The sequence below is a fragment of the Oncorhynchus gorbuscha genome, linkage group LG12, assembly GCF_021184085.1.
Source record: "Oncorhynchus gorbuscha isolate QuinsamMale2020 ecotype Even-year linkage group LG12, OgorEven_v1.0, whole genome shotgun sequence".
Classification (NCBI taxonomy): Eukaryota; Metazoa; Chordata; class Actinopteri; order Salmoniformes; family Salmonidae; genus Oncorhynchus; species Oncorhynchus gorbuscha.
Window position 1 is genome coordinate 6761340 of NC_060184.1, and position 23504 is coordinate 6784843.

At 45.3% G+C, this 23504-nt stretch overlaps 1 protein-coding gene across 1 annotated transcript; it reads left to right on the top strand.

The window, feature by feature from the left end:
• Positions 1-548: 548 nt before the first annotated feature.
• LOC123990485 (proenkephalin-A-like) lies at positions 549-13809 on the top strand. The gene is made up of 3 exons (XM_046291035.1): positions 549-757; positions 9476-9740; positions 13061-13809. The coding sequence occupies exons 2-3, from the start codon at positions 9603-9605 to the stop codon at positions 13799-13801; spliced, it is 879 nt and encodes a 292-aa protein (XP_046146991.1). The 5' UTR covers positions 549-757; positions 9476-9602; the 3' UTR covers positions 13802-13809.
• The last annotated feature ends 9695 nt before the right edge of the window (positions 13810-23504 follow it).

Below are 23504 nucleotides of genomic sequence, written 5' to 3' on the forward strand. Positions count from 1 at the left end.
ATGACAGAAAAAAAATCCAGAAAATCACATTGTAGGATTTTTAATGAATGTATTTGCAAATTATGGTGGAAAATAAGTATTTGGTCAATAACAAAAGTTTATCTCAATACTTTGTTATATACCCTTTGTTGGCAATGACAGAGGTCAAACGTTTTCTGTAAGTCTTTACAAGGTTTTCACACCCTGTTGCTGGTATTTTGGCCCATTCCTCCTTGCAGATTTTCTGGATATTTTTTTTCTCATTTTGTCTGTCATAGTTGAAATGTACCTATGATGAAAATTACAGGCCTCTCTCATCTTTTTAAGTGGGAGAACTTGCACAATCGGTGGCTGACTAAATACTTTTTTGCCCCACTGTACATACAGTCTGTAGATATATTTTATATCCCATTAGTTTGTTTCTAGAGGAATAGAGATAGTAAGTGACTTAGACCATGCCTCATAAATTGCGTCAGCGTTGATCACGGAATGAGTGTGTGGGTCGCTCCACTTTGTGCATGGGCATACCCCCACCTGCCTCGCTCCCTCCCCGCCGCGGGCTATGTGAATGGTGAGTGAGGGGAAGGCGGGCGGGGTGGGTCGTTGTGCGAAGTGGGAAAGGGGGGTGTGTCGCTATAAGAAGCCAAAAAAGAGACTGATGCAGTCAGTTGGTTCTGTCAAACTCTCCAAGCGTTAATAAGGATAAGACCTATAACTACTGTCTACCACTCTGCATCTACAAGAGACTGAGATACGGTTTTATAAGCCACACATACGGGTAAGTGAGAGACTTCTCCGCTAGCACATACTGTTCTGAGAACCATATGTTTCTTAGGGCTTGGTGAGAGTGTAGTTGTCCTATGGTTATTATGTATACAACCTTCACGACAATGTTCCGGGAATGGTGCAGGATGGGTGCTTGGCTTTGGAACATTCTCAGCACATTTAAGGAACTTGACAAAATAATGTCATTTTCCTGATATTTCATTACTTCAACAGTGGGTTTTTTTTTTCTTTTCTAAAAGTTCAAACAGGGTTACATTCTAGGAACGTACTTCCGCTGGTTTGACATTGGGAATGTTGTCAAATAGTTTGGAAAATGTTAAGAAACAACGTTCTTCTGTGGGAAATTCAGTTCTTCAACATAACGTTTCCTACAGCTTTCCTCGTGGTTCTATTTAAAGTCAAGTGTTCAGCTCGTTCAGAGAACACAACAAGATAAAGAAGAGAGAGAGAGTTTTGTTGCTGCTGAGAACGGTATACGTTTTTAAATAAAACTCTTAGAAGTTTTTCGTGTGGTTTTTATGCAACGTTTTCATAAGGTTTTCAAGAGGTTTAAACATTCTCGGGAAAAAAAACAATTTGAGAACATGACATTAAATATAACCATGAGAAAACCTGTAGGAAATATTATTCTCAAGTACTGAAATTCTCACAGAAGAACATTTGTTTCTAAACGCTCTTGGAACAAATAGAAGAAGAAGGCTCTGACGAAAGTCGGTGAGGCCGATACATAAAGCTTATTAAATATCAGTGATACTATCAAGAGCAGTGTGCGGTTTCCTTTTTCCTTCGTCTGGTTCAACTGTTGCCATGCACCTGCAAAAAAAAAATCTTGCTCAGATGTGCGAGTGCCTTTTGAATTTTGTAGAACCCTAAATAGAACCATGAGGAAACCTGTAGGAAACGTTATGTTGAAGTACTGAGATTACCCACAGAAAAATGTCAAACCAATTGGAGAATATTCCCTAGAACGTTACGATAATGTATAACTTTTAGGAAACGCTTTAACAAAAAGTAATAAAATACCAAGAAAATAACGTTATTTTGTCCAAGTTCCTTAAATGTGCTGAGGATGTTCCGAAAACCAAGCAACTATCCCGCACCATTCCCAGAAAGTTTTGGCAAGGTTGTATGCAAAATAGCCAGAGGACAATCACAGGCTCACCAATCTCTAAGAATGTTCATATCAGTTTAACGCCTTTACCTGGCATTACGCTGATCACCTGATCATGATGGCGACGGTGATGGTAGTAGTTATGAATATGCATAGTCTCTTCTACTGATCGGGAGAGAGAAATCTCTAATATAGATTGAACTAAATCAGCAATAAGCTAAGTAACGGCTGGCTAGAGTTGATCAAAAGTTTAGACAATGTGCACAACATGTTACATTTATACTAACGCAACAGTAATATTTCTAGTCGGTTTATTAGGTCAAATAGTAACTAGAAATCCACATAGAAATCCACATCAGCAAGTAGGAATCTGGTGAACAGTAGTACCGTTTGTAGGGTATTAGGGTGATATTGTGAGTGTGTAATGTGTCCAATCAATGATGTTAGCGTGCAGAATTGATTTGTTCACCATAAGCCATTACGGAAGGTAAAACGCTAACTTTAATTAGTTGCATCTAGCAGTGTCATTACCGGATTTAGATTCATCCATAAACCACTTACAGGAAGTTCATTGAATGAATTATGTTCATTTTTCCACCCCCGTCATCAATAGTAATCCGCGAGTAGTGCGAGGAGACAAAAGGGGGGTATCGTAGTGTTTTAAATTACATGCACTGGACCATGTACTTTACGAAGTTTGTAACAAGTGTTCCCTGAATGACGTACACGTTTTATGTAGTGTTTTATGTCGTGTTTTATGTCGTGTTTTATGTAGTGTTTAAATAGTGTTTTATGTCGTGTTTTATGTCGTGTTTTATGTAGTGTTTTATGTCGTGTTTTATGTCGTGTTTAAGTAGTGTTTAAATAGTGTTTTATGTAGTGTTTAAGTAGTGTTTAAATAGTGTTTTAAGTAGTGTTTAAGTCGTGTTTAAGTAGTGTTTATGTAGTGTTTAAGTACTGTTTTATGAAGTGTTTTAGAACTGTTTTATGTAGTGTTTTAAGTAGTTTTATGTTATTAAGTAGTGTTTTATGTAGTGTTTAAGTAGTGTTTTATGTAGTGTTTTAGTACTGTTTTATGTAGTGTTTAAGTAGTGGTTTATGTAGTGTTTTAGTACTGTTTTATGTAGTGTTTAAGTAGTGTTTTATGTAGTGTTTTAGTACTGTTTTATGTAGTGTTTATGTAGTGTTTAAGTAGTGTTTAATGTAGTGTTTAAGTAGTGTTTTATGTAGTGTTTTAGTACTGTTTTATGTAGTGTTTATGTAGTGTTTAAGTAGTGTTTAATGTAGTGTTTAATGTAGTGTTTATGTAGTGTTTTATGTAGTGTTTTATGTAGTGTTTAAGTAGTGTTTATGTAGTGTTTATGTAGTGTTTATGTAGTGTTTTATGTAGTGTTTTATGTAGTGTTTAAGTAGTGTTTAAGTAGTGTTTAAGTAGTGTTTTATGTAGTGTTTATGTAGTGTTAAGTAGTGTTTTAGTAGTGTTTAAGTAGTGTCTATGTAGTGTTTAAGTAGTGTTAAATAGTGTTTCATTTAGTGTTTATGTAGTGTTTAAGTAGTGTTTTATTTAGTGTTTTAAGTAGTGTTTATGTAGTGTTTTATGTAGTGTTTTATGTAGTGTTTAAGTCGTGTTCAAGTAGTGTTCAAGTAGTGTTTAAGTAGCGTTTTATGTAGTGTTGTGCACTGTGCACTCCATTATGTATTTTTATGCCGATAGGCCTAGGTTTATTAAGTTAGCTACCTCTAACAGAGGGGTTATTAAGGTAACTCGCTCTAACAGAGGGGTTATTAAGGTAGCTAGCTCTAACAGAGAGGTTATTAAATTAGCTAGCCCTAACAGAGGGTTTATTAAGTTAGCTAGCTCTAACAGAGGGGTTATTAAGGTAGCTCGCTCTAACAGAGGGGTTATTAAGGTAGCTCGCTCTAACAGAGGGGTTATTAAGGTAGCTCGCTCTAACAGAGGGGTTATTAAGGTAGCTAGCTCTAACAGAGGGGTTATTAAGGTAGCTAGCTCTAACAGAGGGGTTATTAAGGTAGCTCGCTCTAACAGAGGGGTTATTAAGGTAGCTAGCTCTAACAGAGGGGTTATTAAGGTAGCTAGCTCTAACAGAGAGGTTATTAAATTAGCTAGCCCTAACAGAGGGTTTATTAAGTTAGCTCTAACAGAGGGGTTATTAAATTAGCTAGCTCTAACAGAGGGTTATTAAGGTAGCTAGCTCAACTGAGGGGAGTGCCCCCACACTGTCTCTGTCCATCTGCAACCTTATGAGATCTCTGTGTCATAATGTCATATCAGAAATAGTTACGACAGTTATAGACATGCTAATTAAGGGACCAATTGAGGGTTCAACCTGCTAGCCATTCAAAAAATCATGTTAAACACTCTTTTTGAACACAGAACGCGTCCATGCAACTTATAATGTGACGTGTTAAGCACCATTTTTTATTCCTGAACGTATTAAGGCTTGCCATAACACATTTTTTATTTTTTTTTATTTATTTTACCTTTATTTAACCAGGCAAGTCAGTTAAGAACAAATTCTTATTTTCAATGACGGCCTGGGAACAGTGGGTTAACTGCCTGTTCAGGGGCAGAACGACAGATTTGTACCTTGTCAGCTCGGGGGTTTGAACTCGCAACCTTCCGGTTACTAGTCCAACGCTCTAACCACTAGGCTACGCTAGTTGATTCAAAGCATTTCATCTTTTTTGTTTTTTTTGTTTGTTTTTTTGCAATAATTTAGAAAAACAGAATTCCACTTTATTGGGTGTGTTGTGTCAGTAACACAAACAACTCTCAATTTAATCCAGTTCAAATTCAGTCTGTAACACAACAACATGTGGAAACAGTCAAGGGGTGTGAATACTTTCTGAAGGCACTGTACATACCTATCCCTTCATCCCTGCCTCTGCTCTGTGACCCTGAATGACCTTCTGCTGTGTGATACCACAGCTGTGTGGATCCACACTGCAGGATGTGATACCACAGCTGTGTGAATCCACACTGCAGGATGTGATACCACAGCTGTGTGAATCCACACTGCAGGATGTGATACCACAGCTGTGTGAATCCACACTGCAGGATGTGATACCACAGCTGTGTGAATCCACACTGCAGGATGTGATACCACAGCTGTGTGAATCCACACTGCAGGATGTGATACCACAGCTGTGTGAATCCACACTGCAGGATGTGATACCACAGCTGTGTGAATCCACACTGCAGGATGTGATACCACAGCTGTGTGAATCCACACTGCAGGATGTGATAATCCACACACTGCAGGATGTGATACCACAGCTGTGTGAATCCACACTGCAGGATGTGATACCACAGCTGTGTGAATCCACACTGCAGGATGTGATACCACAGCTGTGTGAATCCACACTGCAGGATTATGGTGTATGTATGTGGTGTTTTTTGTTTAACTCTCCTTGTGGTGACCATGAAGTCTTTACAAGGATAGTATAAAACAAGAAACATTTGGACAACTTGGGGACATTTTCCCCCACAAGGAGAAATGTTCTTTATAAGCTTTGGGGTTGGGTTTAGGGTTAGGGTTAGGGTTGCAATTTGTAAGTCGCTCTGGATAAGAGCGTCTGCTAAATGACTTAAATGTAAATGTAAATGTAAGGGGGTCACGTTTAGGGTTAGGTTAAAGGTTGAGGTTAGGATTTGATTTAGGGTTAGGAGTTAGGGTTAGGTTAAAGGTTGAGGTTAGGATTTGATTTAGGGTTAGGGTTAGGAGTTAGGGTTAGGTTAAGGTTAGGATTTGATTTAGGGTTAGGGTTAGGTTAAAGGTTAATTTTAGGGTTAGATTTAGGATTAGGGGTTAGGGTTAGGTTAAAGGTTAGGATTTTATTTAGGATTAGGGGTGAGGACCCATGCCAAATATTTTCAGTCTCCTGAGGGGGAATAGGTTTTATCGGGCCCTCTTCACAACTGTCTTGATATGCTTGGACCATGTTAGTTTGTTGGTGATGTGGACGCCAAGGAACTTGAAGCTTTCAACCTGCTCCACTACAGCCCCATCGATGAGAATGGGGACGTGCTCGGTCCTCTTTTTCCTGTAGTCCACAATCAGCTCCTTTGTCTTGAACACGTTGAGGGAGAGGTTGTTGTCCTGGCAACACATGGCCAGGTCTCTGACCTCCTCCCTATAAGCTGTCTCGTTGTTGTCGGTGATCAGGCCTACCACTGTTGTGTCATCTGAAAATTGATTGATGGTGTTGGAGTTGTGCCTGGCCATGCAGTCATGAGTGAGCAGGGAGTAGAGGAGGGGCCCCAGTGTTGAGGATCAGCGTGGAGGATGTGTTGTTTCCTACACTTAGCACCTGGGGCCGGCCCGTCAGAAAGTCCAGTTGCAGAGGGAGGTGTTTAGTCCCAGGGTCCTTAGCTTATTGATGAGCTTTGAGGGTATTATGGTGTTGAACGCTGAGCTGTAGTCAATGAACAGCATTCTCACATAGGTGTTCCTTTTGTCCAGATGGGAAAGGGCAGTGTGGAGTGCAATGCATCATCTATGGATCTGTTGGGGCGGTATGCAAATTGGAGTGGGTCTATGGTTTCTGGGATAATGGTGTTGATGTGAGCCATGACCAGCCTTTCAAAGCACTTCATGGCTACAGACGTGAGTGCTACGGGTCGGTAGTCATTTAGGCAGGTTACCTTAGTGTTGTCGGGCACAGTGACTATGGTGGTCTGCTTAAAACATGTTGGTATTACAGACTTGGACAGGGAGAGGATGAAAATGTTAGTGAAGACACTTGCCAGTTGGTCAAGTAATGCTCGGAGTACACATCCTGGTAATCTGTCTGGCCCTGCGGCCTTGTGAATGTTAACCTGTTTAAAGGTCTTACTCACATCGGCTGCGGAGAGCGTGATCACACAGTCGTCCGGAACAGCTGGTGCTCTCATGCGTGTTTCAGTGTAATTTGCCTCGATGCGAGCATAGAAGTAGTTTAGCTCGTCTGGAAGGCTTGTGTCACTGGGCAGCTCTTGGCTGTGCTTCACTTTGTAGTCTGTAATGGTTTGCAGCATCAGAGCCGGTATAGTACGATTCAATCTTAGTCCTGTATTGACGCTTTGCCTGTTTGATGGTGGGTCAGACGGCTTAGCGGGTTTTCTTATAAGCTTCCAGGTTTGAGTCCCGCTCCTTGAAAGCAGCAGCTCTAGTCTTTTGCTTAGTGCAGATGTTGCCTGTAATCCATGGCTTCTAGTTAGGGTATGTACATACGGTCACTGTGGGGATGACGTCATCGATGTTATGGTTCCCTACATAGTGCACTTATTTTGACCAGAGCTCTATTGGGTGTAGGGTGTCTTTTCAGAAGCACTTTGGCGCCCTAAACACTATCTTCACTTCCCTCTGTAATGTCTTGGTGTGTGTCTGAAATGGCACCCTATTCCCTACATAGTGCACTTATTTTGACCAGAGCTCTATTGGGTGTAGGGTGTCTTCACTTCACTCTGTCAGGTCAAACAAACACATTAAACAGGAAGCAGGAGATCGTTAAAAATCCCTTCTCAAAAATAAAAAGTATTAATGACGAATTAAGATTTTCTAGGTATGAGAAGGACATTTTCTCTTCAAAAAGGACTTTAATTACCTCGTCTGACCCAGACTAAACAGAATAGCCCATTCGGGATTCAATCTGCAGGTTAAAAAAATAAAAAAAATAAAAAAATGCTAGAAAAGACCGAAGCGACTGTACTATGTGAAATCTTAATGACTTATCGTCTTCATGATTCGAACATCCCACTTAATGGCCGCACGCAGACAGAGAATCATTCCCAAAATGGCACCCTATTCCCTATATAGTGCACTTCGTTTTATGGGCTCTGGTCTAAAGTAGTGCACTACGTAGGGAATAGGGTGTCATTCGGGACGCAGAATAGAGACTGGTCATATATTGGGTGTTTATGTCTCCATTGTTCCTGTCAGTCAAAGGGTTTTAAGCTCTTATGTTTTCTCACGAACGCAGGAGGAGAGTCCAGGGACAACATGAGTCAGAGCTTCGTTGGTTTGGACAGATCGTGAGCGAGCCCTGAGTGTTCCTTCCTTCGTGTTCCCCCACTCTCTCTTTTTCTTGTTCCCTCACTTTCATTCATTTCCTCCTCATTATAAACCACGAGGCAGCTAATTCATACCACAATTACTGAGCCTGATGAGTTGGAGTTCCGTTAATGAACTTCACTTTAACTCTGAAATGAAAGTTTTGTATGAAACAGCTGGTGCTGTATGGTTGTAGGCCAATTGGGAACTTTCTGCTCGTTGACTCTCTGTGCTTTACAAAACAAGCCCTCCAGGTCTATCTATCTCGAAACACCTATTTAACTTTTCTGTATTGTATTATGCTGTTGTGGTTGTTGTTGCTGTGACGGCATCATACATCTGTGAATCTGCTCACTAGTCTGGCTGACCCGACTCACATGGTGTCAGCCAGAATACCTGCTCACTAGTCTGGCTGACCCGACTCACATGGTGTCAGCCAGAATACCTGCTCACTAGTCTGGCTGACCCGACTCACATGGTGTCAGCCAGAATACCTGCTCACTAGTCTGGCTGACCCGACTCACGTGGTGTCAGCCAGAATACCTGCTCACTAGTCTGGCTGACCCGACTCACATGGTGTCAGCCAGAATACCTGTTCACCCCTTTGAAATGAACATTTTGAAATGAGCAACTAACCTCCTCCTTCTCTTTCTCCTTCTGCTCCTACTTCTCCTCCTTCTACTTCTTCTCCTTCTCCTCCTTCTACTTCTCCTCCTTCTACTTCTCCTTCTGCTCCTCCTCCTCCTCCTCCTCCTACTTCTACTTCTCCTCCTTCTTCTCCTCCTTCGCCTCCTTCTTCTCCTTCTCCTCCTCCTTCTACTTCTCCTTCTTCTACTTCTGCTCTTCCTCCTACTTCTTCTCCTTCTTCTACTTCTCCCCCTTCTCCTCCTCCTACTTCTCCTCTTCCTCCTCCTCCTTCTTTTCATTCTTCTCCTTCTCCTTCTCCTCCTCCTACTTCTCCTTCTCCTCCTTCTTCTCCTCCTCCTTCTACTTCTTCTCCTCCTCCTACTTCTTCTCCTCCTTCTTCTACTTCTCCTTCTCCTCCTCCATCTACTTCTTCTCCTTCTTCTACTTCTCCTTCTACTTCTTCTCCTTCTTCTACTTCTCCTTCTTCTCCTTCTCCTCCTCCTACTTCTCCTCCTCCTCCTCCTTCTCCTTCTTCTACTTCTCCTTCTTCTCCTCCTCCTTCTTCTACTTCTACTTCTCCTCCTCCTCCTCCTCCTTCTCCTTCTTCTACTTCTCATTCTTCTCCTCCTCCTTCTTCTACTTCTACTTCTCCTCCTCCTTCTCCTTCTTCTACTTCTCATTCTTCTCCTCCTCCTTCTTCTACTCCTACTTCTCCTCCTTCTCCTCCTTCTACTTCTCCTTCTTCTCCTCCTTCTACTTCTCCTTCTTCTCCTCCTCCTTCTACTTCTCCTCCTTCTTCTCATTCTCCTTCTCTTTGTCCTACTCCTTCTCCTCCTTCTTCTACTTCTCCTTCTACTTCTCTTTCTCCTCCTCCTTCTTCTTCTAACTCCTTTTCCTCACCTCTGTCTCTTCCCAACAGGTTCTGCGCTACACTTGACACCCTAAAACCCTACATCCTGCCCTACACCCTCAGGCCTCCACCCTCCTCCCGTCCCTATCCTGTATCCCTCTTGTCTGTCCGACTGGGTGTCCCTCTGTAGTGAGTCATGAAGTGGCCTCTGTGGAGCCTGCTGCTGCTGCTGTGCCGGTGTACCCCAGGACAGAGTGGCTGCCAGGGGGACTGCCTGGCCTGTGGCCTCCTACTATCCAACCCCCAGAGCCAGCAGCAAGCGTTCAATACACTGGTGTGTGTGTGTGTGTGTGTGTGTGTGTGTGTGTGTGTGTGTGTGTGTGTGTGTGTGTGTGTGTGTGTGTGTGTGTGTGTGTGTGTGTGTGTGTGTGTGTGTGTGTGTGTGTGTGTGTGTGTGTGTGTGTGTGTGTGTGTGTGTAGTGCATTGAGAAATTATTCAGACCATTTCACTAGTTACCCATTGTGTTACGTTACAGCCTTATTCTAAAAATGGATTAGATAAGAAAAAAATCCCTCATCAATTTACACTCTGCAAATGTATTACAAATATTGATTGGACATGATTTGGAAAGGCACAGACCTGTATATTTAAGGTCCTACAGTTGACAGTGCATGTCAGAGACAGAATCCAAGCCTTGAGGTCGAAGGAATTGTCCGTAGAGCTCCGAGACAGGATTGTGTCGAGGCACAGATCTGGGGAAGGATACCAAAACATTTCTGCAGCATTGAAGGTCCCCAAGAACACAGTGGCCTCCATCATTCTGAAATGGAAGAAGTTTGGAACCACCAAGACTCGTCCTAGAGCTGGCCACCTGGCCAAACTGAACAATTGGGCAGAAGGGCCTTGGCCAAGGAGGTGACCAAGATTTGATTTGATTTGTTTTGGATTTGATTTGAAGAACCCGATGGTCAGTCTGACAGAGCTCCAGAGTTCCTGTGTGGAGTTGAGAGAAACTTCCAGAAGAACAACCATCTCTGCAGCACTCCACCAAACTACTTTATGGTAGTGGCCAGACTGAAGCTACTCCTCCACAAAAGCCACATGACAGCCCGCTTTGAGTTTGCCAAAAGTCACCTAAAGGTCTCCCAGACCATGAGAAACAAGCTTCCCTGGTCTGATGCAACCAAGATTGAACTCTTTGGCCTGAAATCCAAGCGTCACGTCTGAAGGAAACCAGGCACCGCTCATCACCTGGCCAATACCATCCCTACGGTGAAGCATGGAGGAGGTGACAGCATCATGCTGTGGGGATGTTTTTCAGTGGCAGGGACTGGGAGACTAGAATTCACCTTCCAACTGGACAATGACCCTAAGCAGGCAGCCAAGACAAAGCAGGAGTGGCTTCGGGACAAGTCTCTGAATGTCCTTGAGTGGCCAAGTCAGAGCCCGGACTTGAACCCAATCGAACATCTCTTGAGAGACCTGAATATTGCTGTGCAGCGACGCTCCCCATCCAACCTGACAGAGCTTGAGATCTGCAGAGAAGAATGGGAGAAACTCCCCAATTACAGGTGTGCCAAGCTTGTAGTGTCATACCAAAGAATATTTGATGTTGTAATCGCTGCCAAAGGTGCTTCAACACAGTACTGAGTAAAGGGTCTGAATACTTATGTTAATGTTATATTATTATAATATTTTTCTTAAAACCTGTTTTTGCTTTGTCATTATGGGGGTATTTTGTGTAGATTGAGGGATTAAAATTAGAATCAATTTTAGAATAAGGCTGTAATTTAACAACATTTGGAAAGGTCAAGGGGTCTGAATACTTTCCAAATGTACTGTATGCTTGTGTGTGTGTGATGTGTGCATATGCGTGTCCCACATGCAGCATGGGGATGACGGCTGAGTGGATGACGGCTGAGTGGTTGACGGTTGTGTGGATGACGGCTGAGTGGATGACGGCTGAGTGGATGACGGTTGTGTGGATGACGGTTGAGTGGTTGAGGGCTGAGTGGATGACGGTTGTGTGGATGACGGTTGTGTGGATGACGGTTGTCTGGTTGACGGTTGTGTGGATGACGGTTGAGTGGTTGACGGTTGAGTGGATGACGGTTGTGTGGATGACGGTTGTGTGGATGACAATTGTGTGGATGACGGTTGTGTGGGTGACAGTTGTAGTGTGATCGTCATCATTTACTTGAAAAACACAATTCGTTTTTTTTTTACAACATTAGACCTGTAATTTAATATTGTGCCATTTGGGATGACTCATGGGACGTAGCAGTAGCAGTGCTAATGTAGATAATCGTTCTAATGATGCTTCTGTCTGAGGCAGCTTGAAGTAGAAAACTGCTGTTAAAACACTGTTAGAAATCTTGTCAATATGTTTACTCTTGTCTGGAGTGCCTGCCAGGTTGGGCGATGAGTTTTCAGTTTCGGAACTATTCTTTTTGTTGTTTTTTTTGGTACTTTTTACCCCCAATCTTGTGACATCTAATTGGTAGTTACAGTCTTGTCCCATCGCTGCAACTCCATACAGACTCGGGAGAGGAGACTACAGTATGAGACTACAGTGTTGTTTAAGTGTTCCCTTTTATTTTTTTGAGCAGTGTAATAATATAATAATTTATAATAATATATGCCATTTAGCAGACGCTTTTATCCAAAGCGACTTACAGTCATGTGTGCATACTTTCCACGTATGGGTGGTCCCGGGGATCGAACCCACTACCCTGGCGTTACAAGCGCCACGCTCTACCAACTGAGCTACAGAAGGGCAGTTTCCTCACCACACACTGAGCGAGATCATAAGACACATTACATTATTTTTTTTTAAACCTTTATTTAACCAGGCAAGTCAGTTAAGAACAAATTCTTATTTTCAATGATGGCCTAGGAACAGTGGGTTAACTGCCTGTTCAGGGGGCAGAACAACAGATTTGTACCTTGTCAGCTCGGGGATATGAACTTGCAACCTTTCGGTTACTAGTTCAATGCTCTAACCACTAGGCTACCCTGTCGCCCCAAGAGTTGGCATGCACCGACTCACACATTCACACACAGACACATTCAGATTGCTGGGAATAGTCCATCAGTCTACGGGTAATGAATTTTAAACCATACAGACAGGTCAAACCTACAGTCCCTGTGATGGAGGCGTATTTGAGGCTGAGGTAACAACGCCGGGCTATAGTGGACAACATCTCTACTCTTACTCCTCTGTCTGTTTGTCTGAGAGACTACAGTATGAGACTGCAGTGAGAGACTGCAGTGAGAGACTGCAGTGAGAGACTACAGTGAGAGACTGCAGTGAGAGACTGCAGTGAGAGACTACAGTGAGAGAGTACAGTGAGAGACTGCAGTGAGAGAGTACAGTATGAGACTGCAGTATGAGACTGCAGTATGAGACTACAGACTGCAGTATGAGACTACAGACTGCAGTATGAGACTGCAGTGAGAGAGTACAGTATGAGACTGCGGCTAGAGACTGCAGTGAGAGCCTCCAGTATGAGATACAGTGAGAGAGTACAGTGAGAGACTGCAGTATGAAATGCAGTGAGAGACTCCAGTATGAGATACAGTGAGAGACTGCAGTGAGAGAGTACAGTCAGGTCTCTTTAATCTCTCTGCTCTTCTCTTCTGTATGTCCACAGGTGTGTCTGTTGAAGTGTGACGGTCACGTCTCCCCTGCCCTCACCTGGGATCTGTGTCAGCGAGCCATGCTACCGCACTACCCCCTCCCACCAGACGATGACGCTGTGTCTAAGAGAGCAGAGGAAAAACTGTCCTTAAACCATGGCCCCGTTGACCTGGAGTCAGATGGAAAAATGCTCTACTCTGCAGCCATGGGGCTCTACCAGCAGGATGGAGCGGACCAGGAAGACGAGGCCCTGGTGCGACGTGATTCCCAGTACGACTCCTCTCCGCTGGGCTTGACCGCAGAAGGAGACTCGCTGGCGCTGGGTATGGAGAGCAGGGAGGAGGAGGAGATCAGGAGGAGAAGGAGCGGCCAGGGGGAGGAAGGAGACTCGCTGGCGCTGGGTATGGAGAGCAGGGAGGAGGAGGAGGAGGTCAGGAGGAGGAGGAGCGGCCAGGGGGAGGAAGGAGACGAGGAGGATGCCGTGGTCCAGCTGACCAAGCGTTTCGGGGGCTTCCTGAAAGGTCGTCACAGTTACAGGAAGTTGATTGGCGGCCCGGAGAGGAAGTCGCTGCAGAAACGCCTCGGAGGGTTCATCGGGATCAGGAAGTCGGCCAGGAAGTGGAACAACCAGAAGAGGGTGAGCCAGCTCCTCCGGCAGTACCTGGGGATGACCGGCAGCAGAACCCCTGGTCGCGGTGTTGGGAGGTTCACTAACCCAGCCCAGGGCCTCAGGAGGCTACCCAGCCGGCTGTAGCCTTCCCTTCATCCCCTGGGGCCTCTCTGCTCTTCTCGTCTCCCGTGCCTCCACCCACTTGGATCTGCTCTTCTCTTCTCCCGTGCCTCCACCCTCCCAGGTACCTCCTAGAGAAATAGAATTACTATAGTTTACTACTTGCATACTATTATGTTGGTATTCCATCCCCATTGTTACCAACAACGTGTACAGCTACAGCTATGGGTACTGTGAACTCCCTCGTTCCTCATCGGCCTTATGAAGAAGAGTAATGACATCATCATTCTGAAACCCATCCGGTGTCGTGTGAAGAATAGTAAGGAATGTTTCCTTCCGACTACTGCTCCCGACTACCGCTCCCGACTACAGCTCCCGACTACAGCTCCCGACTACTGCTCCCGACTACAGCTCCCGACTACAGCTCCCGATTACCGCTCCCGACTACCGCTCCCGACTACCGCTCCCGACTACCGCTCCCGACTACCGCTCCCGACTACCGCTCCCGACTACCGCTCCCGACTACCGCTTCCGACTACCGCTCCCGACTACCGCTTCCGACTACCGCTCCCGACTACTGCTCCCAGTTAATGAATAAAAAGTACAATGTAATATTGTGTGTCGGTATTGTAAGGCCGTACTTCATGATACCACATCCTAGTACCTCCCATGTTATGGTGATGATGGGTGTTTATGACGTATGTACGCACTTAATCTTTTTTTTTCATTTAAATATTGAGCGAGTTGAGGGTTGCAGTTGCACTGGTCTCTGGGTAATTCTACAACTGGTGGGTCTGCATCTTCTCTATTCTGAGTGCATTCTGAAAGTTTTCCGAACCCTTGACTGTGTATTAAATTATCCCCCCGCCCCCATCAATCTGCACACAACACCCCATAAAGACAAAGCAAAAACAGGATTTCAGAAATGTTTGCAAATGAATTAAAAACGTAAAACATAAATACCTTATTTACATACAGTACGCTCCAAAAATACTGGCACCCCTGACTGGAAATGCCCAAACAATAATTTATCTCTTTATAATTATATTGTTTATATTTTTTAAACTCAAAATATCAACATGTGGGAAATACTCTACTTTATTAACGTTTCAATGGAACCAATCAAAATCATTTATTGATTTAATTAAAAATCAATGTCCTCACAATGAACGGCTCCCTTACAGATGATTTTAAATAACATCCAACATTAAAGCAGGAATTAAATTCCACTTATTTAAGTTTATCAAAGTCTTAAGGAACTACTGTATATTGAGACATTACATCACTTCCTGTTTCACTAGGGTATAAAAAGGAGGTAACACACATGCAATATCCCTTTGTCATCCAACACCATTAAGAAAACAAAAGAACTAGCAGTTTAAAAAGAGACAGATGGTCGTAGACCTTCATAAATCTGGTCATGGCTACAAGAAGATCCACAAACGATTGGATATACCACTGAGCCCTTTCGGGGCAATTTTCAGGATAGGGAGGAGGATGGTGAGAGAAGAAACAATATCCCCAGGAATCACTGTGAAAGAATTGCAGGCCTCGGTGGCGTCTCGGGGTCACCAGGTTTCAAAAAGCCCCATCAGACACCACCTCCACAACCACAGGCTCTTTGGAAGGGTTGCCAGAAGAAAGCCCCATCAGACTCCACCTCCACAACCACAGGCTCTTTAGAAGGGTTGCCAGAAGAAAGCCCCATCAGACTCCACCTCCACAACCACAGGCTCTTTGGAAGGGTTGCCAGAAGAAAGCCCCATCAGACTCCACCTCCACAACCACAGGCTCTTTGGAAGGGTTTCCAGAAGAAAGCCCCATCAGACTCCACCTCCACAACCACAGGCTCTTTGGAAGGGTTGCCAGAAGAAAGCCCCATCAGACTCCACCTCCACAACCACAGGCTCTTTAGAAGGGTTTCCAGAAGAAAGCCCCATCAGACTCCACCTCCACAACCACAGGCTCTATGGAAGGGTTGCCAGAAGAAAGCCCCATCAGACTCCACCTCCACAACCACAGGCTCTATGGAAGGGTTGCCAGAAGAAAGCCCCATCAGACTCCACCTCCACAACCACAGGCTCTTTGGGAGGGTTTCCAGAAGAAAGCCCCATCAGACTCCACCTCCACAACCACAGGCTCTTTGGAAGGGTTGCCAGAAGAAAGCCCCATCAGACTCCACCTCCACAACCACAGGCTCTTTAGAAGGGTTGCCAGAAGAAAGCCCCATCAGACTCCACCTCCACAACCACAGGCTCTTTGGAAGGGTTGCCAGAAGAAAGCCCCATCAGACTCCACCTCCACAACCACAGGCTCTTTGAAAGGGTTCCCAGAAGAAAGCCCCATCAGACTCCACCTCCACAACCACAGGCTCTTTGGAAGGGTTGCCAGAAGAAAGCCCCATCAGACTCCACCTCCACAACCACAGGCTCTTTGGAAGGGTTTCCAGAAGAAAGCCCCATCAGACTCCACCTCCACAACCACAGGCTCTTTGGAAAGGTTGCCAGAAGAAAGCCCCATCAGACTCCACCTCCACAACCACAGGCTCTTTAGAAGGGTTTCCAGAAGAAAGCCCCATCAGACTCCACCTCCACAACCACAGGCTCTATGGAAGGGTTGCCAGAAGAAAGCCCCATCAGACTCCACCTCCACAACCACAGGCTCTTTGGGAGGGTTTCCAGAAGAAAGCCCCATCAGACACCACCTCCACAACCACAGGCTCTTTGGAAGGGTTTCCAGAAGAAAGCCCCATCAGACTCCACCTCCACAACCACAGGCTCTTTAGAAGGGTTGTCACCCCATCAGACTCCACCTCCACAGGCTCTTTGGAAGGGTTGCCAGAAGAAAGCCCCATCAGACTCCACCTCCACAACCACAGGCTCTTTAGAAGGGTTGTCAGAAGAAAGCCCCATCAGACTCCACCTCCACAACCACAGGCTCTATGGAAGGGTTGCCAGAAGAAAGCCCCATCAGACTCCACCTCCACAACCACAGGCTCTTTGGGAGGGTTTCCAGAAGAAAGCCCCATCAGACTCCACCTCCACAACCACAGGCTCTTTGGAAGGGTTGCCAGAAGAAAGCCCCATCAGACTCCACCTCCACAACCACAGGCTCTTTAGAAGGGTTGCCAGAAGAAAGCCCCATCAGACTCCACCTCCACAACCACAGGCTCTTTGGAAGGGTTGCCAGAAGAAAGCCCCATCAGACTCCACCTCCACAACCACAGGCTCTTTGAAAGGGTTCCCAGAAGAAAGCCCCATCAGACTCCACCTCCACAACCACAGGCTCTTTGGAAGGGTTGCCAGAAGAAAGCCCCATCAGACTCCACCTCCACAACCACAGGCTCTTTGGAAGGGTTTCCAGAAGAAAGCCCCATCAGACTCCACCTCCACAACCACAGGCTCTTTGGAAAGGTTGCCAGAAGAAAGCCCCATCAGACTCCACCTCCACAACCACAGGCTCTTTAGAAGGGTTTCCAGAAGAAAGCCCCATCAGACTCCACCTCCACAACCACAGGCTCTATGGAAGGGTTGCCAGAAGAAAGCCCCATCAGACTCCACCTCCACAACCACAGGCTCTTTGGGAGGGTTTCCAGAAGAAAGCCCCATCAGACACCACCTCCACAACCACAGGCTCTTTGGAAGGGTTTCCAGAAGAAAGCCCCATCAGACTCCACCTCCACAACCACAGGCTCTTTAGAAGGGTTGTCAGAAGAAAGCCCCATCAGACTCCACCTCCACAGGCTCTTTGGAAGGGTTGCCAGAAGAAAGCCCCATCAGACTCCACCTCCACAACCACAGGCTCTTTAGAAGGGTTGTCAGAAGAAAGCCCCATCAGACTCCACCTCCACAGGCTCTTTAGAAGGGTTGCCAGAAGAAAAAGCCCTTTCTGACCCCAAGACACAGACGCTTGAAGTTTCCAAACGTCATTTAAATTATGACTGGAGGAAGGCAGATGAGACAAACATCGTATGTTTTGGTCAGATTCAGCATAGGCATGTTTGGCGGCGAAACAAAGATACAAGGAGAAGCTCCTTATACCCACAGTGAAATATGGTGGTGGGTCAGTGATGTTTTGGGGCTGTTTTAATTCCAGAGGTCCAGAAGCACTGGTTGAGATTGATGGCATAATGAATTCCACCAAGTATCAGGCAATTTTGTGTCAAGGCACAGATCTGGGGAAGGGTACCAAAACATTTTTGTAGCATTGAAGGTCCCCAAGAACACAGTGGCCTCCATCATTCTTAAATGGAAGAAGTTTGGAACCACCAAGACTCTTCCTAGAGCTGGCCATACAGCCAAACTGAGCAATCAGGGGAGAAGGGCCTTGATCAGGGAGGTGACCAATAACCTGATGGTCATTCTGACAGAGCTCTAGAGTTCCTCTGTGGAGATGGGAGAACCTTCCAGAAGGACAACCATCTCTGTAGCACTCCACCAATCAGGCATTTATGGTACAGTGACCAGAAGGAAGCCACTCCTAAGTGAAAAGCATATGACAACCCACTTGGAGTTTGCCAAAAGGCACCTAAAGGACTTTCAGACAATGAGAAACAAGATTCTCTGGTCTGATGAAACCAATACTGAACTCTTTGGCCTGAATGCCAAGCGTCACGTCTGGAGGAAACCTGGATCCATCCCCACGGTGAAGCATGGTGGTGGCAGCATCATGCTGTGGGGATGTTTTTCAGGGGCAGGGACTAGGAAACTAGTCAGGATTGATGTAAAGATGAAGGGAGCAAAGTACATAGAGATCTTTGATGAAAACCTGCTCCAGAGCTGGGGTTAAGGTTCACCTTCCAACATGACAACAACCTTAAGCACACAGCCAAGACAATGCAGGAGTGGTTTCGGAACAAGTCTCTGAATGTCCTTGAGAGGCCCAGACAGAGCCCAGACTTGAACCTGATCCAACATCTCTGGAGAGACCTGAAAATAGCTGTGCAGCGACGCTCCCCATCCACCCTGACAGAGCTTCAAAGGATCTGCAGAGAAGAATGGAAGAAACTCCCCAAATACAGGTGTGCCAAGCATCATCCTCAACAAGACTCGAGGCTGTAATCACTGACAAAGGTCCTGAATACTTATGTAAATGTAATAACGTTTTATATATATTTGCAATCATTTCTAAAAACCTGTTTTTGCTTTGTCATTATGGGGTTATTGTGTGTAGATTGAGGGATTAAAATTAGAATCCATTTTAGAATAAGGCTGTAACGTAACAACATTTGGAAAAAATCAAGGGGTCTGAATACTTTCCGAATGCCCTGTATGTTGAAGAGGGTGGGGCTCAAGCTGTGTCCCTGTCTCACCCCACGGCCCTGTGGAAAGAAATGTGAATGCCCTGTACACTACATGGCGAAAGTATCTCCCAGTATGTGGACACCCTTTCAAATTAGTGGATTTGGCAATTTCAGCCACACCTGTTGCTGACAGGTATATAAAATTGAGCACACCGCCATGCAATCTCCACAGACAAACATTGGCAGTGGAATGGCCCGAAGAGTTTCAATGACTTTCAACATGGCACCATCATAGTATGCCATCTTCCAATAAGTCAGTTTGTCAATTATCTGCCCTGCTAGACCTGCCCCGATCAACTGTAAGTGTTGTTATTGTGAAGTGGAAACATCATGGAGCAACAACGGCTCAGCCAAGAAGTGGTAGGGCACACAAGCTCACAGAACGGGCCTGCCAAGTGCTGAAGAGCGTAAAAATCGTCTGTCCTCGGTTGCAACACTCACTACCGAGTTTCAAACTGCCTCTGGAAGCAACGTCAGCACAATAATTGTTTGTTGGGAGCTTCATGAAATGGGTTTCCATGGCCGAGCAGCCGCACACAAGCCTAAGATCACAATGCGCAATGCCAAGCCTAAGATCTCACCACCGTTGGACTCTGGAATGCACATTTTCTGGAATGATGAATCACACTTCACTATCTGGCTGGAGTAATCTGGTGTATAGCTCACCACCGTTGGACTTAGTAGAGTATAATCAGCATACCAGACAGTAGGGCAACACTGCCCCCTGGTGTTAGTAGAGTAGAGTCAGCATCCCAGACAGTAGGGCAACACTGCCCCCTGGTGTTAGTAGAGTAGAATCAGCATCCCAGACAGTAGGGCAACACTGCCCCCTGGTGTTAGTAGAGTAGAATCTGCATACCAGACAGTAGGGCAACACTGCCCCCTGGTGTTGGTAGAGTAGCATCAGCATACCAGACAGTAGGGCAACACTGCCCCCTGGTGTTAGTAGAGTAGAATCCGCATACCAGACAGTAGGGCAACACTGCCCCCTGGTGTTGGTAGAGTAGCATCAGCATACCAGACAGTAGGGCAACACTGCCCCCTGGTGTTAGTAGAGTAGAATCCGCATACCAGACAGTAGGGCAACACTGCCCCCTGGTGTTGGTAGAGTAGCATCAGCATACCAGACAGTAGGGCATCACTGCCTCCTGGTGTTTGTAATGTAGATCATGTCCTGCATTTGTCTTCCAGTATACATACCAAACTGAACTTACCAACTATCTGATTTTCCCCCCCAAAAAAGAAGCGAGAGATCTATTGTGTTTGTTATGTTCTTGTTACAGTATGGAATAAGAGTTATTTTTCTTGTCTGAAAACACTCAATAACACAACATTATGTTATGTTTCACCTGTTGGTAATAGAGAGGCCTGGTTTTGTTTTGCAGCACATCCCTTCCGGCAGTACATATCCAGTACTCTTTTGCCACATGTAAGAGTTTGTGTGTATGTGTTAGGGGAGTACATGTCTCTCGTTCATACACAAAATAATTTGGTGAATACAGTGTACATTTCTTGTTTAAGAGTCTCAATGAAACCTGTATAGAGAGAAATGTAATAAATGAGTTTGCTATTCCTCTTGCTGATTGTAATTCAGAAAACTATCGTTGTCCCGGTATTCTCTGTTAAAAAACTGTTATTTATTATTTACTGTATTTGACTGTGTTTTTAATAACTTTAGACATGTTTCTTCTGTCATTAGAAGGATATTTGTAAAAATGCAGTCTAACGTGGCCTGATCCCTTGGGAGTGGTTCAATACCTCAATCCAGTCAGGACCATAACACTGTCTTATACAGACCATAACACTGTCTTATACAGACAGGACCATAACACTGTCTTATACAGACAGGACCATAACACTGTCTTATACAGACAGGACCATAACACTGTCTTATACAGACAGGACCATAACACTGTCTTATACAGACCATAACACTGTCTAATACAGACCATAACACTGTCTTATACAGACAGGACCATAACACTTTCTTATACAGACCATAACACTGTCTTATACAGACCATAACACTGTCTTATACAGACAGGACCATAACACTGTCTTATACAGACAGGACCATAACACTGTCTTATACAGACAGGACTATAACACTGTCTTATACAGACCATAACAGTGTCTTATACAGACAGGACCATAACACTGTCTTATACAGACAGGACCATAACACTGTCTTATACAGACCATAACACTGTCTTATACAGACCATAACACTGTCTTATACAGACAGGACCATAACACTGTCTTATACAGACCATAACACTGTCTTATACAGAGAGGACCATTACACTGTTCACAACGAGTCAAACCACAACGAGTCAAACCAAATGTAGCTTATTCGTCATTATCCTTGTAAAATACATGTTTAAATAAAATGTGCCAGAACATGACATTAAACTCTTTATATAACAATAAAAAAACACAAAAATACAAAATAGTCCAAAAGATCTCATAGATAGCATATCACATTGAGGTATAGGTCGTCCATTGCTTCTGTAGACACCATGGGGAAGAATGACGTGTTGGAGGCCACGGGGAAGAATGACGTGTTGGAGGCCACGGGGAAGAATGACGTGTTGGAGGCCACGGTGAAGAATGACGTGTTGGTGGCCACAGGGAAGAATGACGTGTTGGAGGCCACAGGGAAGAATGACGTGTTGGAGGCCACGGGGAAGAGTGACGTGTTGGAGGCCACGGGGAAAGAGACGTGTTGGAGGTCACGGGGAAGAATGACGTGTTGGAGGCCACAGGGGAAGAATGACGTGTTGGAGGCCATGGGGAAGAATGACGTGTTGGAGGCCACGGGGAAGAATGACGTGTTGGTGGCCACGGGGAAGAATGACGTGTTGGAGGCCACGGGGAAGAATGACGTGTTGGAGGCCACAGGGGAAGAATGACGTGTTGGAGGCCACGGGGAAGAATGACGTGTTGGAGGCCACGGGGAAGAATGACGTGTTGGAGGCCACGGGGAAGAATGACGTGTTGGAGGCCACGGGGAAGAATTACGTGTTGGAGGAGGAGATTAAAGAAGAAGAGAGCTACAATACTGTGGAAGATGAGGAGAGACATGTTTTCAGTGGGAGGTGAGGAGAGACATGTTCTCAGTGGGAGGTGAGGAGAGACATGTTCTCAGTGGAAGGTGAGGAGAGACATGTTCTCAGTGGGAGGTGAGGAGAGACATGAGAGGTGAGGAGAGACATGATCTCAGTGAGAGGTGAGGAGAGACATGTTCTCAGTGGGAGGTGAGGAGAGACATGTTCTCAGTGGGAGGTGAGGAGAGACATGTTCTCAGTGGGAGGTGAGGAGAGACATGTTCTCAGTGGGAGGTGAGGAGAGACATGTTCTCAGTGGGAGGTGAGGAGAGACATGAGAGGTGAGGAGAGACATGTTTTCAGTGGGAGGTGAGGAGAGACATGAGAGGTGAGGAGAGACATGTTCTCAGTGGGAGGTGAGGAGAGACATGAGAGGTGAGGAGAGACATGTTCTCAGTGGGAGGTGAGGAGAGACATGGTCTCAGTGGGAGGTGAGGAGAGACATGGTCTCAGTGGGAGGTGAGGAGAGACATGTTCTCAGTGGGAGGTGAGGAGAGACATGTTCTCAGTGGGAGGTGAGGAGAGACATGGTCTCAGTGGGAGGTGAGGAGAGACATGTTCTCAGTGGGAAGTGAGGAGAGACATGGTCTCAGTGGGAGGTGAGGAGAGACATGTTCTCAGTGGGAGGTGAGGAGAGACATGTTCTCAGTGGGAGGTGAGGAGAGACATGTATCCTGGGGCCAGATCTGTTTGTGCTGTATAGAAGAAGAAGTTGGAGAACATTTAAGGATGAAGCGCCTTGCTCAACCCGGGATGGAAACTAAACCAGCCCGCCAGATCGGGCTAGTACTTTTCAGATCGGGCTAGTACTTTTCAGATCGGACTAGTACTTTTCAGATTGGGCTAGTACTTTTCAAATCGGGCTAGTACTTTTCAGATCGGACTAGTACTTTTCAGATCGGGCTAGTACTTTTCAAATCGGGCTAGTACTTTTCAAATCGGGCTAGTACTTTTCAGATCGGGCTAGTACTTTTCAAATCGGGCTAGTACTTTTCAGATCGGGCTAGTACTTTTCAAATGGGGCTAGTACTTTTCAGATCGGGCTAGTAGAAAATGTGCCACACTAGCCCGCCAGGACGGTCTAAAGTTTGTCCTTAGAAATATTGCATGGCACAGACTTTTGAGCCGATTGTTACCCAGGGTTACAAGCCAGTACCCCAAAAAGTTCAGTCCCTGTGTATAACTAACTCCTACGGTCATTGTCATGCCACACAGCACCAACAGGTCTGGGACCAGGCTAGGAAGGACGAACATTGTAGGCCTACCACGTCATAACATCAACTACTAGCTACTAACATCACACACACTGACTCAAAGC

Bases quoted from the DNA above. Each gene is read 5' to 3' on its own strand.
- LOC123990485 (XM_046291035.1), top strand. From the start codon at position 9,603: ATGAAGTGGCCTCTGTGGAGCCTGCTGCTGCTGCTGTGCCGGTGTACC. The intron at 9,741-13,060 runs GTGTGTGTGTGT...GTATGTCCACAG, and splicing joins AGCAAGCGTTCAATACACTG to GTGTGTCTGTTGAAGTGTGA.